Here is a 17,751-nt window from a genome sequence, read left to right as displayed (position 1 = left end):
AACAGCACTGACAAAAAAGTTTTAAGATAAGCCTGAAAACATCATGTTCATGTTCATGGTCCTGTTCATGTTCAGAGGTGTTTGATTTTCAACACAAAAGGTGACTGCTGAAAAAAACTGTTGGATAATGCTAGGTATCTTGTGACTAATTTTACGTGTGACAAGCTTGTTTAACAGCACAAATAATCTCACCTGTTTTAATTCCAGCTAAGTTAGTTATTTTGAACAGATTGTGTTAAAATAAAGCTCAAATTAATTCTAACACGAGTAACAGAGCTTCTAACAAATGTGTTCTCAGTTAGCATCACACCGCCAGGGAATGTGGATGACATCAGCTGCAAAGGATCAATATTGGTTTACTATAAATTTTGTGTATTGTTGCTGCATTTCTGGTTACATCATTGGTTTTGTGCTCATTTAGGCCCAGTCACAATTAATAACAGTGTTTCTGAGTGAGTGACTGCTGTTGGAAATACTCAAAGTAGCATTGCCTTAAGAATCTCCAAAAATCTTTGAATAAAACACACACCAGTGAATCAGTGTCTCTCTCTTTTATTTGCCATGCATAGTTTGGACAAGAGTGTAGTGAAACAGAACTGTTATTACAAAAGAATAAACAAATTAAAGTTTTGACAGTTGATTTCTTAGGTCAACAGGAATTATTAAGAAAAACACTGAATTTGAAACCATTACACAAGGGTCAGAGCTGTTTAGAGAGTCCTTCAACATAAATCAATAGTGAGATTTGAATCAGGGGCAAAGTGCTGTAGAACATAAATATATAATAAAAACAATTTAACATAAGAGTGCAATTAAAGAAAGTTTACAGCACTGGGTCCTTCAATGTGTTGCTTATCCTCCATCAGTGTGAATAGCTTTGAACTTTTAGTAAACTGTGTTTGCATTTTTTCCACTTGACCTCCTCCTCCTAAGACTCAGCACTAACAAAGATATGACATCATTATCCATATTTCTACAACTTAAAAATGCCATTCATTTGAAGTTCACCGCCATCAACTTTATATATTTTTGAAAACTAGCAATCCAGTACGCACATGAAGTTTTTCAAAATTGAATTAATTTGTGTTTCTTCATACTTCTGTTAAGAGGCTGAATTCTCACCATAGTGACCAGAATATATCAAAACTGCAAGAAGGTGCTTTTAAATCCAAAACTTTTACAGCCAGACTCTCCACCATAAAGAGTGCCAAATGAAGTTTAGGTGGTAAAAAGGAGATTGCTTGTGGAATCAATCAGAGCTGCAATGTGTGCTGTAATCACCTCCAAGAGTGTGTACCTGCACAGAGCATTATTGTGCAGAGTGAAACAGGAAATTAGAAACTTGTGAAAAATACAAAAAGACGTCACAGAGCTTTTCAAAGATTTGTCGAATAATTATGAGCAACAAAAATGTTTTCTTTGTGTGATAAAAGGTAGTAGTGGGTGTTAGAGGAGAGAGAGAACTCAGGTGCAAAGCTCATGGTGAAAGCTGATTATTGTAAGGCTACACAGCTGGACAACCCTCTCTGAAAAACCACTAAAAATTTATTTTCAGTGCAACATTTACAAGAATCTTGCATGAGGATAAAAATATTTTGGTTACAGTGGACATGGTAAGATTCAACACATGACTGCTGTGTATGTGTGCTGCAGCTTCACCACTAAACCATCTGACAACAAAGGGCCAGACGACATTTGTCCAGTGATACACGGCGTGACAAGAAATAAACAGTCTTATTCAAATGCTTCGTATTGTATAGAGAAGTGAAGCCAATGCAGATGGTCAGACAGTCTGCCTAGAGTTTTGTACACTCAAGGCCAGTGACAGGATCTCCCAGCTGATGCTAAAATGTGTGATATTTCAGTGATGTACCCATTATGAAAATATATTACAACAAATCAATTTATAAAGTCACTAACAACAAGTTGACTGACTGAGCTGGTCCCAAGCTGAGGGTTGCATAAAGAAAGCCACCTGGTGTTTAAACCAATCCAAATTACTGTGATTTTCTGCACCACACAAGGAAAAAGTCAAAAGAAAGAAAGATGACTCGCTAATGGATAATAACCTTTGCAATATAATGGGCAAGTAAAATGTGTAATTTGTGGTTATGTAACAGACAATACTGTGCTTTTTGTTAAAAATTTTGAAAATGCTCTCAGTCTTTAACTTTAATTGTATCATCTTCTCAACCAATAAAATAAATGTTTTTTTTTTGTATTGTTTTGTCTGTTTTTTCCTGGATTCTTGCAAATGTCACATTAGAAAAGTTTGCAGCACACGGAGGTTATACGCTGATGTCAAAGCAACAAAATCGGAGGAGCTCAAGGTCCTCTGTGAGAGAGGTGTGGGAGGCTGCAGATCGGATTAAAAAAGAGGATAAAATGGACAAAATGTGCTCAAGTTCAGTGTGATCCCAGTGATTACCGTGAGAAGATATTACATATCTACACTTATAAAATACACTACAACAGTTCCTTCAACAGTATGAAAAATATACAAATCAAATACAAATACTCTTAGACACTCGGTAGGTAGTTTCTGTTGACATGAAATCAGTGAGGACTAGATAAATAGTTCACATTTTTCTCCCTAGTTTTGAAAGAGAATTGTGTAGAAATGAAAGAAAAGCATTATCCTTCAGTAATTGGTAACATTGTGATATTCACGGGTTGTTTTGAGCTAAAACACTTTTCTAGTTAGCAAAAAGAGCCAGTGTTGAAACCAAAAGCTTAATAGAATTCTTTTCTTGGACATGATACACTATGCACATATATTAAAATCATCAACAATAATCAAGTCTTATCCACGCAACAAAATGAGTGCTCCCTTCTGTCCTCGAATACAAAGAGCATCATTAGAACTTCTCTCAGTTAGAAATGCCATTTTCAGTCACAATCATTATCACAAATGTGTTTACCTGGCAAACAGCAGAAAGTGAAGAGTCAATCTTTTAACGTCCCATAATGCAACAGAATGTGAGGTCTATGAGAGGCCAATAAAGCCCAAGTTTTCACTAAGCGGTACACCTGCTGAAGGCATATGCAGAAAGCATGTTTTTTAAATTCACTCTTTCCTACATATGGACTTTCAGTGATTTAGGCTCTTTTGGATTGAATACTGCATAAGACTGGGCAGCACTGTAGCGCTTGGTGTAACTAAAGGATTTAGGAGACCAGAATAAAGACAGTGATCTAGGGGACGGGAGCAGAACTGTGTGCAGGTAGCATCAATCAGCTCTTCGTTTACTACTAACTTTGACCCATAGGAGGAGCTGCAGCAGTTTCTGTTTAGAGTAACACCACCTGCTTGACTGCAGTTGGACATCTGCCCGTCCAGGTGAGTAACAGTCAGTAAAGGTCACTCTTGACATGTCAGCCAAAGTCCTTTAGATAATTGTGAGGGGCTGGCACTCTGCAGCTAAAACAAGAGCAGACTAGGGTTTGTACTGGAGAAGCTCAGAGCTCTGCTCATTTAACATGTTCCGCACTGTGAGAGGAACAGTAGTACTTCTTATGAGCTATAAAGGTGGACAGGCTGCTGAACTTGATGTTGCACAAGCGACAAAAGCGTGTGTTTCCGTTCTGAAGTGGGGAGATCACCTGGGTTTTAGGAGCAGGCACAGGGGAGCAGGCTTCATCCGCTGTGTGGGACTCCCTCTTCACCTCTGGGAGCGGGGACACAGTCAGAGAAGAGGCTCTGGGAGGAGACAGAGGCTGAGGTGATCCAGGTGAGCACGACCCATCAGCAGAGGGCGCTCCGTTTAACATAGGAGACCCTATTCCACCTGCTGCCTGTCCATTCACACTGTCTCTCTGGAGCCGTGGGAGCCTCGGTCCCCCTGATGGCTCACAGGGGGTGGTACTAGCTTCGTCCATGGGACTGGTACAGGGGCTCGTGTCTCTGGGGGACTTGACTTTCACCACCAGTCCATGAACACTTCGGAAGTGCTCCATCAGATCTCCAGTGAGCGGCCTGTTGGGGCAGTATGGGCAGGCCACTGGGGAACAGGCCCTGGTCCCTTTGGGGGAGCTGCGAGAGGGGGCATCAGCAGGAGAGATGGCAGAGGGGTAAGCACTGGGTGATGTAACACAAGCCTGATTCAGTCTTTCTGAGGGGGAAACCTTAGCCTCAACAGGGTGCAGGAGCTCTGACCGCTCCACGGACCTGCTCTTAGGAGAAGTAGAGGCTGATCTTTTGAGCCGGTGGAGCTGCTCCAGTGTCTGGGCCTGCAGAGAAGTGGCTGGACAGTAGTAGGTCTTATGGGCCAAATAGTTCTCGATACTGTTGAAGCTGATGCTGCAGGCAGTGCACTTGTGATAGTCTGACAGGGGCAGAGCAGGGAGAAGGCTACTGCTGTGTCGGCTCACCTCTGTCCGCCGAGGTCTTTTGCTCAGGTCTATGGGGCCATCCCCCTCTGGACTGGATGCCTCTGTCCCGTTGGGAGAGCCCTCAGGCTGCAGGGGGAGTCCCAACACTGAGGGCGATGGGGCTGAGGCTGCAGCTGAGGAGGCAGCTGTGGCAGCATTGGCAGCAGCAGCAGCAGCAGCCAGAGCCTGGGTGCGGGCCATGTGGATCTCATACATCTTCTTCCTCTTGCGAGTGCGGATAGGTTGAGGCATGAAAGCATTGACCTTGGCCATGTGCCCAGAGCGCTGGTTGGAGGGGTCATGGCGGGATGCACAGTAGAAGCGCTTGTGAACAGTGTAGTTCTCGTGGCGACTGAAGCGAATGTTGCAGGCCACACAGAAGGTCCGGTTGGGATCATCCTCTGGATCTTCTGCAGATCCACTGGCAGGACTCTGGCTGCCCTCACTGGCTCTACCCCCTCCTCCGCCCCCACTGCCCCCCTCTGCCTCGGGAGAGGAGGTGACACCCTCCCTTCCCACTGGAATATCAAGCTTCACCTCCACTCTGTGTCTGCTCTCTGCTCCGCTCCCTGCAGCGGGGTCAGAGTGTGTGGGAGAGGCGGAGGCTGCTCTGCTTGTGGCGCCCCCTTGTGGAGAAGTGGTTGCTCCTACAGAAGGCACACTAGTAGGAGCTGCACTGGGCTCTGCTTGGTGCCGCCCAGAGCAGTACAGTCTCTTATGTGCATAGTAGTTATTGATGTTGTTAAAGGTGATGTCACACTCAAAGCAGGTAGCACCTTTAAGAGGGGGGGTTGCAGATGCTGTGGGGGCGGTAGGTCCAGTAGGGAAGAATGCATTGGGACTGTTCGGAGGCAGTGCCTGGCCTTGTTTGATACGACTATGGACCATCTCTGACATCTTGGCTAGGATCTCTGAGGCCTGTGGTAAAATGGCTGCCTCTGGGTTGAACATGTACTGGGGCAGAAACAGGGCTCCCCCTGGAAGAACTGATGCAGCTCCTCCAACATGCGCAGGGCTTGAACCAGGGGTCGGGCTGGTCGGTTCTGCCTTCACGGTGGTGGCTGGACTTTTAGGAGAACTTGAGGAGTTTGATAAATCTCGTTGCTTTGTTTCTTGCCTGGATTCCTCCATCTGCTCTGCCCCTGACACCTCTCCATCTTCTCTCACCTCCATGTGCTGGTCCTCTGTATCTGACTGTGGTTCCTCTTTGATTCGAAGGCTGCCCGCTGCTTCAGAAACAGGGGTTGTGGCAGCACTTCCATTTGCTCCAGGACTGGATGAGTCAGGCTTTGGGACACAGGCCAGGGGCTCCCTCTCTTTGGGAGACACATGAGGTTGTGCATGATCTGAAGATGGAGTGCTCTGGCGTGGCGTGGGGCTTCTCTCAGTAGGGACCCGCACTTCCAGATGGGTGCGGACATGCTGCTGGAGCTGGGAGGGGGAGTCGGAGTTATGTCCACACACCTGGCACTTCAACACTACCCCCGAGTCTCCAGGACTTAGACCTAAAGGAAGAACAAGGCATTTTCTATCAGCACCATGACAGAAAACATACATCTAATGAACTCAGGTCATATTATTTACCAATGGATAAAGGTAACTTAGGCAGGCCTGGTCCTGGGGAGTAGACCTCACTGCGGGACCCTGGCTGGCACACCATGTGGCTGGTGACCAGGTGACTGTACAGGATGTCTCTGGTGGTGGAGACAAAGCCACAGCCCAGACACACTCCGTTCACAGTGTCAGTGTGGACCTTTAGGTGGCGCTCACAGTTTGCTTTTGTGGTGAAGGCCGACAGACAGATGAGACAGACAAATGGACGTTCACCTGTAAAAGACACAGGGAAGATTTTTCAGTAATGCATAACAACGACGGACAATTGATTATGATTATATGATTATGAAGTCTGATTAGATTATTATTGATACAAATTAATATTTTGCAACAAATATCAGCATCTCACAGCTGCATTGTATGACACTGGACGGACAATGTAATGTATCTAATGCAATAACTACGAGGCATATTACATTACAGTTTGAGGCAAAACTAACTGAATCTACAAGACAATAAAACAGTACTAAGTAGTTAAATAGAGTTCTCACCACTGTGTGTGCGCATATGGATTTCTAGAGAGCTAGCGCTGGGGCAGCTCTTGTTACACTGTGGGAAGGGGCAGATGCGTTCGTTGGGGTAGGGCTCCTTTGGTTTTTCCTGTGGAGGAGAGACGGCAGCAGCCGGCTGCTTCTGACGGCTGGCACAGTAGTACATGAGGTGCGCCTGGAGGTTCCTCTCACTGCGGTACCAGATCCCACAGTCTTTACAGGGAAAGATGTCCTCTGTGAGCACAACACCAGCATTAGAAACTACGTAACAATACATGCTTTCACAATCTCACAATGCTATTCTTTTTCAACTCAGTTACTAAGTTAAAGCCATGTTGAACACATTTTCCCATGTCCTATATTTAATTCAGTAGCTGAATGTTTTATGAATAAAGTGCAGACAAAATATAAGTGATCACACAAAAAAGTCTGCACGTGTTGTGTGGGTTGGTGGGTTTGGAGACCTGCAGTACCCTCATGTGGTCAAAAGGATTATTACAACACTTTTTGGTAGTTGCCTGACATCTTTATATCATCAGAAAAAAATAAGTAATACAAACTCACTATTAACAACAGCGGTGGCTAAAATGGCTGCCATGCCAGCCTGCTGAGGGAGGAGCTGGATGTCCGAGTGAAGGGCAGCAGGGTAAACAGGCTCCTCCTTCACCACAGGCTGCTGCTTGTGAGTGACCAGGCTTAGGGGAGGAGACTCCTGGGGGTCTGAGGAGGAGGTGGGACGACCAGACAACAACGCCACCAGGCTCTCACCAGCCACCAGGTCCCTGGTCAAGTTACAGAACAACTCTTTACCTGCACACAACATATTAAGCCATAAAGTCAGATGCACATTTTGAGTCAAAACAAACAATTAAACATTTCCACACATTTCATTGTACAAAATCCAGTTAGTGAGTCTTACCTTGGCTGTAGACAGTGCAGTTGGCAGATGGGGCATCAGCAGTTAAAGGGAGTCTGGTGATCCAACAGTTAGAATCCTCACATGCCATGGTCACTGTCGGGCTCTAGACACAAAAATACAAAAAAAGTTGATGTAATATAAATGTAATGTAAATAGTAATTGAACAAGCACTGATTTTGATCACAAATACTTTCACAGACATAGTTTTAAAATACAGTATATAATTGTTACCTGCAGAATATAACAATTGCTTTTATCCAAACTTGTGAATAATCATCCTGGTGTTATATTTTCACACATTTGTAGATATGGATAGTGCTCCTAATACACAATGTAATTTTCATGCATCTTGCCAACACAATAAAAACTATTTCTCTACACATAACTCTACTAGCACCACATCATCGAACTTTAATGAAATCAAGACCATTGTCATATTGAACAACTACATTGCTATGCTCGCGGACAAGGAGATAATCACAGAGAAGCATGTATTAATTGCTGTCAATTGGAAACACTGCTGGCCAGAATGTGTCCAGTGGTCAGCCCTTGTATAAAGAGACTGGCAGAGAGTGGAGGGTGATCAGAGCCCAGAGAGGAAATGAGAAAATGAGGGGAGCATGGGCCAAACAATGAAGGAGAAAAAAGCAGAAAGAAGGGATGAAAGCAGTCCATGAAGAGAGTGAGAGGGGAGATCTGATGAACGCTATTCACCCACGGCCATAATGAGATCCACTAGGATACAGCACAAAGCCCTGGCTCCATCTGTGAAGGTATGAGATGCAGAGTTTAAAAGAGAATCCAGAAACACACACTGACCACTGGGATAGATATGGCATACGATAATCAAATGTTATCATAGTTATGCTTGTGGATCCTAACTATTTATATTTCAAGAACTACGTCTTATTATTTATTTGAGTCAGACACTGTATAAAGGGTAACTGTAGATATATATTTTTATTCTAAAATTGGTATTCCAAAAGTAAGCTCTGAATAATTCTCAGTAAAAAAAATATTTTAGGTAACACTTTATAAAAACTAAGATGTACTTATTTCATAATGAGCAAATAGTTTATTAAGAAAAATTCAGGGTCAGCAAGGAGGAATTAGGGTATTAAGCAGCAACTAAGCTTGAATCATTCTTAATAAACTATCTGATCATTGCAATGAATTGTATTAAGTTTAGTGTTAACTTAATAAGTGTAAGTGTTACTTTTATTGCATTGTATCAACTGGATAAAAATTGTGACATTAATTTTTATGTGTTTTATGATTCTCATTTAACAAATATTGTAATTTGTTGGCTCATATCAGACCAATGTACATCAAATATCCCATTAGGATACTAAACAAATAGAAAGTCTTGTACTGTAGGTGCTAGAAAAATACTTGAATGAATTAACGGAGGGGGTAGTTCTACAAAATGTCCACTAGGAGGAAGCATCTCCACAGCACATGGCTTCAAACTTGACAGCCAGTGACTTGTAGTAGCCTTTACCTATGGAATCAACAAGACTAAAGTACTTAACACCACCAATGTATGATCAATTCCTGCTCAAAATCTAAGCTATTCACTGTCTGATCATGGCAGCTCCACTTCAGATGGACACTGACTGAAGTGTTTGAACAAACCCTGAGTGAAAGATGTGAGCTGTCATTCATTTGCCTGATACGGACTTGAAACACGTGCCAAGGATCCAGCGTGTTTGGCTTGAAGACGGTGAGAAGAGAGGACAGAGACAGTGCTGGTGCGGAGATTGAGGCAGACCGGATTGGATTTCATGGGGAACTTGCGCTGATGTTGAGATACCGCTGCTGCTTTTGTTTTAATTTGTAACTCGACGCTGGAGCCGTCTGAGCTGTAAGTACCGCTAATTTGTTTCAGGCTAATTCATCAAGGCCGCAGCAGCTCTGGAATTCGCCATGATAGGGCAATGGGAAAACTCTGCACAAGACAAGCACAAGAGGAAGGCACTATCAAAGGCTCTCACTGCACATCAAACTCAAGTAAATGTAAATAGAAGACTCTTTTAAACTACTTTTGTTTAAAAAAAAAAAAAAAAAAAAAAAAGTTCTTTCATTATACAAAAGAAGTGTGGTTGCCATGAGATTTGATTTAGAAGTTGATTTAGTCCAAAATCCAGAAAATTAAAGGTGCATTGTGTACCTTTTTTGGAGGGCCTACCACTTGGTTTTCTCCCTGGAGATGTTACTGCTTTGTCTGAAGTGATTCACACAGTATGGCATTAAACCTCTATCATCATGGAGATCTAACCAGGCCAAGTTACTGGCCAGGTCTGTGGAGAGGCGCAGTCAGAATGCCTGTTTTACTAGGTATTTTGGAGCAATAAAACAACCTTTAATTGAAAAAATGCAAGTTAGAGCTGTTTAATGTCATATTGTGGAACATTTAAAAAAGAGAAATTATTTATCCATATGATAAGCAGATGTTATCATAGTTATGCTTGTGGATCCTAACTATTTATATTTCAAGAAGTATCTATTATTATTATTTATTTCAGTCACTGTACAAAAGGTAACTGCAGATATATGTTTTTATTCTAACACTGGCATTCCAAAATTAAGCTCTGAACAATTCTCAGTAAAGAACACATTGTAAGTAACGATTTATAAAAACTAAGATGTATTTATTTCAGGCCAAGTTACTAGTCAGATCTGTGGAGAAGCACAATCAGAATGTTTCTAGTTATTTTGAAGCAATTAAACTACTTTTAATTGAATAAAGTTACATCTGTTTAATCCATAGAAACATGGAGGTGAAGGATCCCTAACCGCAAAGTTACATAGTGCACTTTTAAACAATATTCCTGTTATGTTTTATTATTAGTTTTTGGTTTTTTTTTGTTAATACTATCCATTAAGTTAACTATATTTTTTATTTTATAGAAAAAAAGAAGGGTAAAAAGTCATAGTACATTTTTGTCACACTGTCCAGGCCTAGGTCCAACCTCAAAATGATATTAAACTGCACATGTAAATGCAGTGTTTAACTGTGGTGGCTTCTCATACAAAGTGTCTGTTTTGTAAGCAGATAGTGTGGTCCGGCTCTCACCTGTGACAGTGTGTAATTAAGCGGGCCAGAGGAGGACGCAGATGCCAGAGATGTGCTGTGCAGTTAAGGACCCCCACGAGGAAACCAAACGCTATCAAAACCCCTTTTCACTGCTGCCCTTGGTCCACTGCCAATCTCATCCACTCCAACTGGCCAGCAGCAGTCAGGCCAGGACGTGCCCAGACACACAACCAGAGGAGCACGGCCACTGCACTATGTGGACCACAATGAAGGCATTTCAGAAGATGATCTGCTCTCAGCTAGACCTCCCTCTCCCTGGTAGGCCTCTGTGATGGCTATTGCACAAGATGGCTTTGTTTAGTTGGGTTTGGATAGAGCTGCACAATTAACTGCAAACAAATGTTTTAATTACAGCAATTATTAAATCACAAATGCTGCAACTATTTAGATAATACAGTGTCCTCTGCAATAATGTAATATATGGTAGAATCTTGCAATCCCTGTAGTTTTGACTTCTACAGTTTTTCTTAAATGCATAAGACTATTAGTTTAAGTAAATATTTCGATCTTCTTTCAAATGTTAATGGTTCTAGATGTGTTCAAACTAGGCACAAACCTATCTTAGTAGTTTTAATCAAATTTTACACTATATTATAATGTAAATAGACCTGTCAGGATAACAAAATTTAGACGATAAATGATAATATTGAAATTATTTTGTGCTACTGACACAATAACCCTACAGTAGAATTTATCCAAAAAAATAAGACAGTCATTCTAAATGTATAATATAATTAAAAAAACATAAACTGCAGTAAATAAACCACACTTTAGAACTGATTTTGTATCTATATACTGAGTCATACAAGTTATTTATCCAGCCCTCTACAGTTCAAATCTAATAGTAGTACAGAAAAATAACAAAAATTTCTCCTCTAGTACAAAGAAAATGTGCACACGATAAATACTGACCCCAAAACGTATTGTTCCATCTATCATATATTGAAGTTGACATAGTATTTATCACTAGACAATAGACATAACAAGGTAATAATAATATAATATGAGATGTAAAGTGCACTATGACTATCAAACATATAAATTACTTTGCAGTAGTCCATAGTATATGTTTAGGTAAGATTCTACAACATGTATACTTATGTCTATCCTCTCTGTCATTCCTCTGTCTGGCCTGAGAGCGGCTTTAATCTCCATAAACGTGAGGAGAGAGTGAGGCAGTCTAAGCCCTGGTCCGGACCTCATGAATATTAAGCAGTCCGCCTTTAATCTGCCTGATCCCGCACTGCTGCCGCTCACGATAGCACATCTAATTATTTGGACTGATATTAGCCCCCCCCTCTCCCTTCCCCTCTCTCCTCTCCCTCACTCTGAATGACCACCCCCTGGACTGGACGCTCCACATAGACCTGCTTCATTTAATACAAATATTTGAGAAGCAATTTTATACCAGTTTTTATTGATTCTAAACGCCATGCCTGGCCTCAAACTGCGTTATAAATACAGATTATTATCCGAGGAAAAATACAAGTGGGTTCAAACATATTAATTTCCCATTTTAGATTTAGATTTTTTTTTAAGGACGCCATTGCATTCCGAAAATTTTGCACAGTATACATACATATTAACTAGAACTTATTTAATTTTCTCTTTCTGGCTCAAAAATAACTTAACTAAAAAGTGCACTCTTACTGATCGCCTTTTCCCAGATCTGACCTGTAGCTTGACCTGACTGTGCCACCTGCTTGTCTCCATGGGAATAGATATGTTTAATGCCACACTGTGGAATATTATAGGTAAAGCAAACACATGGAGACAACGAGGTGGTGGAAAAGTTGTGTAGGGTTGCTTTAACACGCCACAACACCCTAGAAGTACAGCAGAACCAAGCCAAGAAACCGTTTAAACCAGCAGGCACCACCAGATTGCATTTGGCAGTAAAAATAAAGATGAACAAAACACTCTGAAGTATAATATTAGTATTATATATTAGCCAAATTAGATATGTGTGTACAATAACTTATTCCTTTTACAATGGTTCTTTGTGTTTGAGAACAGTATATTCTTATTACAGTAAATGGTCCCTTTTTATGATGAGTCCTGGCTGCACCCCCACCTCTACCTCCAGCTCAACCCATGACACCCGTTCCTTATCAGGCCTGAAAACACCCTCCTCCTCCACTGATAAAACTTAATGCAAATGATGCTGATTTCATTTCTTCATTTTCTTGCAGATCAGTATTAGCTCCTCTCTCTATCTACCTCACGTAAAACCGCAGAGATGATGAGCGGGAGAGGGTAAAAGGAAACATTTTACCTGGAGTGACCCTGCTCTAACCCCAGTGTGAGGCCTTTTAACTATTAAGCATATAAAATGTATTGCTTCTCTTCAGCACCACACCCCAGTATCAGATGGAAGATTAACAGTTGTCCACAGCTGTTAACGGACTGTGGTCACTGGAGAATAACTGAACATGCAAATTATTACAGATACAGCAACAGGGGGCAATGAAGGATAATTCACCTATACGAACATGACACTCACATGCTTTATTTCAGCTTATTTAACCAGGAAAGACCAACTAAGATCTAGAATCTCTTTTCCCGAAGACTCCAGGCCCCACTGTACATGTTTTACCCAGATATACTGGCAAAGGATGCAAACACAAACAGAAAGGCTTGAAACCATGACCTTTCACTGTGAGGCAATAGTTCATCACTGTGCCGCCAAGCTGTGTACTTCAGTTTCACTGATGAATGGATCATGATGTAATTTTAAATGTAAAAAAATAACTTCCTATATTAAGCTATTTTCTAATCTCTGTTATCATGTTGTTTCCTCATCACAAACATACCTGGAGTTGTGTTTTGTTTCTTTCACACATGTTTAATAATAATAATAAAATCCTGCAGGTTTCAGCTGAGTTCTTCTGTCAAACGGAAAAGACAATGGTCCATCTTTTGATGGTAATGTGGTGAACTATTGGTGGTGTGGTAAAACAGAAAATACTCTACTGCTTTTTTTTTTTTTTTTTTTAACTCTAAACACCTTACTAAAATTTGGATGACTTCAGCCCTGGAATTGCCAGTCTCTACTGAACAAAAGGTAAAAGTATGCTGTTGATGAGAAAACTTCACAGCTTCATGACATCACAAGAGCATTTGAGATTTAGAGATGTAGACAATATAATAAAAGGTTACTCTAACATGTGTGAGTGAAACAAAACACAACTCCATGTATGTTTTCTGTAAGGTAACACCATTATAACATGACTTAAAGCTCTCAAGAATCCATTTTGTCTAATACAGGATATTTAATGCTGGAAATTTGACTTATTCAATGTCCATAGTTGTCCTCAGTTTGATGCTTGGATAAATTTGGATCAGGGAGGGCATCTGATATAAATCGGTAACATAACTGAAACCATCTAGAGAAAATAGCAGGCCGGAAAAAATATGATTTTATCAATACTAGTTAATAACATGTAGTCACTGTTTTTGATGCTCAAGCCAGTGTCCCTTTGATGACCTTTACAACTACCTCTGTGCTCTCATGCAGTCGCTCAGCCCATCCACTCAGTCTCCACCTCTTCTCTTTCACAGTCTGCCAGAAACTACTTCCTTTCTGTGACTCAAATTCCAATACATTTTTACATTTGTTTATTTCTTATACAGGGCGATGATTAGTTCACAGTATACCACATTGATATCTTAATATATTTTGTAAAGTCTTTGGGTTTCCAGTGCCCACCATCTCCCCTCCTCTCTTGGCCTTTCAAATGTCTTTTCTCTGTCTGCCACTCCGTCTCTGGCTACAGGAAATGGGTTCTTTCCCGACGCAGGGGGTGCACTGTCCCAAACAAAGAGGTCACTGTGCGAATCCTCCAAAAATACAAAGAAGAAAAGGAAGGAAGATAAGATCAGAGCCTGTTCTCATCCGCTGGACTCACGCTGCACACACATCTCCCACAGAGGCACGCAGCAGGCTACTACTGAGGGCATCAGGCTCACGAGGTACAGCTATCATCAGCACTATCATCCGCACAACCAGGGGAAGACCCAGGCCGCACCCACACCTCAGCACCCACACCCCTGCCCCTACACCAAACCGGACAGGGAGGGCAGGGGGGACAGAGGCCGGAAGACTTGGCTCACCACAGGTGTGTATGCAAGGAAATATTTCAGTTAACACATGAATTCAAGTTACAGAACAAAATAACATCACCTTTTACTTTTGGCGGTTCACTTTGAGAAAACTATTTCACTCTTAATGTGATCATATACATTTGGCACAGGGCCTAATGTCACCCTGTTGATAATATGAAATGTTGGTGATATCGACAGATTGAAGCTCAGTAATTCTTTATTTAATGCAACTCCAGTCTCCTATTGGTGAGGCTCTGAGTGAGTGACATGAAGATTTAAGCAGTCATAGTGGAGAGTGAACTCTCAAGAGCAGGACATAAAATGAACTCGTACATGTCTACATGAATCGTGATAAAATTGAAATGGTGATCATGATTTAAGTTTTTGGCTTATTGCTCAACTTATGTAGCATAATTTTTAACACAAATGTCTCTCCCTCCTCTCCATTCCACAACTTTGTGATAAGTAGCATCTTCTTCCAATCAAAAACACATTCTTGGCTACTCTTTGACAAAAAACGCCAAAACACAAAATCTTCTTTAGTCTATGTATACCACAGGTAATCAAGTGGAAATTGAGATGGTTTAGAGCAGAGTTCAGGCTTGTTATAAAAAAAGACTAACTATGGACTTTTAAGATTTACAGTGCCATAAAAATATAAATAAATAAATACATAAAAAAGACCTAAATGACTTTCAATGAAATCTTGATTTTAATGGCAATAAAAATACAACTGTAATTCAGTCAGAATATAATTGTAAAAACACACAAACATGTTTCAACTGAACGATTTGAGACAAATTAATGACCAGTATATCCACGTCCCCTCATCAGCCTGTGTCCCTATAATCCACAGAGGCAGGTGGATGCTCTGCATGCAAATCTCATGTAAAAGTATAAAGTGGGGTGATACTTAAACCGGGGCCGTGATAAGACGTGAATATGAGGCACTCTTGGAAAGCGCCTCCTGAACTGCTGCCGATCAGAGTCTGAGATAGGGCCGTACTCTCCACAGCTCCTGCCTGCATACTGCTGAAGCCTCACTGACGACACTGAAACGGAGATACCAGACTGATCAACACCCCCGACTTCCCTCTCCCCCACCACTTCCATTGTTCCTCGTCTCTCTCAGATGGATTTCTGTCTATCAGTATTAATCTATGGCGGCTGGTTCCCTTCTCTTTCTCTCTCTAGGCTGGACAGAACTGACAGCTGACAGATGCACTGCACTTGTCATAATCTAGACAAGTTTAGATACAGGTGGCGCTAGAGACTTGGCCTATGTTGAGCTGTAGATTGGATCAGCTTTAGACCGTCCTGAGTCCAAGAGGGTTATGGCTGAGAGAACTTGTCCATCAAGCAAGCCTCAGTACAACTGCAGCACGTATACATGTCCAAAATAAAGCTGAGCGAGAAAACCAAAAGTAATATACAAATTTACAAATGCACAGAATAGCAGTGCCCCTGAAAACCATTGTTTTTTCAGTGTTGAGTTGAAGCAAAGGAATATTTTACAGCAACAGAGGTAAAAGATCCGAAATGTTCAGGTATGTTGTACGTGCGTGTTTGTGTCTTGTTTGTTCCTCTTCTCGGGGGCATCACTGAAGGTGTCACCACTCTCAGTGTAATCATCAATTTGTCATCTTCTGAAGGAGCAGCGTTTTAATTAACATTCTAATTTGATGGGCGGAGGAGACAGAAAAACACAGTTGATGAGACCAGATAACATTTGGAGATGATGATCAGGATGTAAACAAACAGCTGATGAGCCAGAGCCAGTGATCACCTTGAGTCGTCCTTCCAGGAGACTGGAGTGAGTGAGGAGGTACAGGGGAGATAGAGAGAAGAGACACTACCCAAAAAGTGTTTGAAAAGCCGTGGGTGGCGCGCCTTATCGGCCCAGTTCTCCTGGAGAGATTATTGGGGGATTAGTGCGAACGCTTGTTTCTAAAACATGATGAAAAGACGTTCAGTGCGTGATAACGCTTTGAACTCCCCTACTGCTCCTTCTAGGATCGTGCCTCCAGGCGACTGTTCCACGAAACAGTGCGGAGCGCTGGGATGCTGCTGCAGAGGGGGGACCACTACAGTCCCATGTGGACAATCAACAGGCTGAACATCTCACATGCTCTTCAAAGATCTGACACTAGTCCCACAGCTTTGTCCAATCACATGGCCTTCGACTATCAGTTAATTAAAGAGGATCCTATCAGAGCACAGCCGATACAATATCTGATGTATTCTGTATGATCCAATCACAAGACAGCTCCGCCATCTCAACACACCATCCCAGTTTCTGAGATACACTTCACTACTGTTACAGCTTTTCATGAATATATAAAGAATAGGGTTTGATGTTCTTAATCTTGTGTATCCCTAATTTGACCCAAGTCTTTTTGGTCTTTTATCGTCATTTAAGTTTTGAAGTGAAAGCGCACACATTTTCTCAGTTGAATTGCATTGTTGGTACTGACCTGTACAGTACACCACTGAAACAAGACTCAACAGTATATAATTAATGTTAATGGGTCTATAACTGTAGGATTAAACTTCAAACTAGTAATTAAAGCTGTGAATATTTTGTTTATAGAAATATGTGATGGTTGAGGAAAGGTTATCAGTCTATTGCATTTTTATTTATCAAAGCTAAAATTTGACAGCCCCTCTGTAAACTTTGGCCCCATCACATGCCCTTTAACTATCAGTTAATTAAAGTTGTACCAATCAGACACAGGCAGATATAATATCAGATGTGTTGACTGTGATCCAATCATACTGGGGCTGACGTTGCCATGGGAGGTTAGCAGAGGTAGACCTGCTGCTCACTCAAGCACAAAGCCTGAGGAATCCAGCGCTACTCATCGGCGCATCAGTAAACATGATTATAGCCTGTTGTAAAGTCCAACATCCATATCACACAGAATATATTTAAATAGATAAATGGTTTGGAGCTGCTTTCTCAACAGATGCAAATGGGAGGATTTCCATATTACACAGGCTGGTTAGCACGGGTCTAATCACACCAAGGGGAACTCAGTGGGAGAGCAGGATGGAGCTCATCTGTTCTTGACACACCTCAGTTTCAAAGGACTGTCCATAAAGACCCATGGTAATACTTTATGCAGTATCCTATATGGAGCAATGACCCAATCATC

The 17,751-nt window shown here is 41.6% G+C and overlaps 2 protein-coding genes across 5 annotated transcripts in view; one reads left to right on the top strand and one right to left on the bottom strand.

Moving 5' to 3' along the window:
- Window positions 1-536: 536 nt before the first annotated feature.
- The window catches only part of zfpm1 (zinc finger protein, FOG family member 1), an 82,122-nt gene continuing 64,907 nt past the window's right edge, over window positions 537-17,751 (bottom strand). Inside the window, exons 5-9 of the mRNA XM_020935221.2 lie at window positions 7,396-7,498; window positions 7,041-7,286; window positions 6,477-6,710; window positions 5,956-6,198; window positions 537-5,876 (exon numbers count right to left, since the gene is read on the bottom strand). Of these exons, the coding sequence (XP_020790880.1) occupies window positions 3,472-5,876; window positions 5,956-6,198; window positions 6,477-6,710; window positions 7,041-7,286; window positions 7,396-7,498 (3,231 nt within the window). The 3' untranslated portion in view covers window positions 537-3,471. The remainder of the gene's footprint in view (window positions 5,877-5,955; window positions 6,199-6,476; window positions 6,711-7,040; window positions 7,287-7,395; window positions 7,499-17,751) is intronic.
- On the top strand, window positions 8,847-17,620 carry LOC129409376 (uncharacterized). Of its 4 annotated transcripts, XM_055155218.1 has the most exons (5): window positions 8,847-9,259; window positions 9,329-9,411; window positions 10,451-10,750; window positions 14,269-14,610; window positions 16,610-17,620. In XM_055155218.1, exons 3-5 carry the CDS (start codon window positions 10,513-10,515, stop codon window positions 16,738-16,740), a joined length of 711 nt encoding a protein of 236 aa, XP_055011193.1. In that variant the 5' UTR covers window positions 8,847-9,259; window positions 9,329-9,411; window positions 10,451-10,512; the 3' UTR covers window positions 16,741-17,620. The 4 variants fall into 4 exon arrangements, with proteins under 4 accessions (XP_055011193.1, XP_055011194.1, XP_055011192.1 ...); XM_055155219.1 differs by lacking the exon at window positions 9,329-9,411 and having other exon boundaries at window positions 14,423-14,610; XM_055155217.1 differs by lacking the exon at window positions 9,329-9,411.

Source organism: Boleophthalmus pectinirostris, unplaced genomic scaffold (assembly GCF_026225935.1).
Source record: "Boleophthalmus pectinirostris isolate CB_2022bp ecotype Guang Dong unplaced genomic scaffold, ASM2622593v1 HiC_scaffold_2, whole genome shotgun sequence".
In the NCBI taxonomy this organism is placed as follows: Eukaryota; Metazoa; Chordata; class Actinopteri; order Gobiiformes; family Gobiidae; genus Boleophthalmus; species Boleophthalmus pectinirostris.
The sequence above is the reverse complement of the archived record's forward strand: the minus strand, read 5'-3'. Positions and strand labels throughout refer to the sequence as shown.

Coding starts and splice junctions, on each gene's coding strand:
- LOC129409376 (XM_055155217.1), top strand. CDS start 10,513: ATGCCAGAGATGTGCTGTGCAGTTAAGGACCCCCACGAGGAAACCAAA. Junction 10,751..14,268: donor GCTAGACCTCCCTCTCCCTG/GTAGGCCTCTGT, acceptor CTCTGGCTACAG/GAAATGGGTTCTTTCCCGAC. Junction 14,611..16,609: donor GAAGACTTGGCTCACCACAG/GTGTGTATGCAA, acceptor TGCTCCTTCTAG/GATCGTGCCTCCAGGCGACT.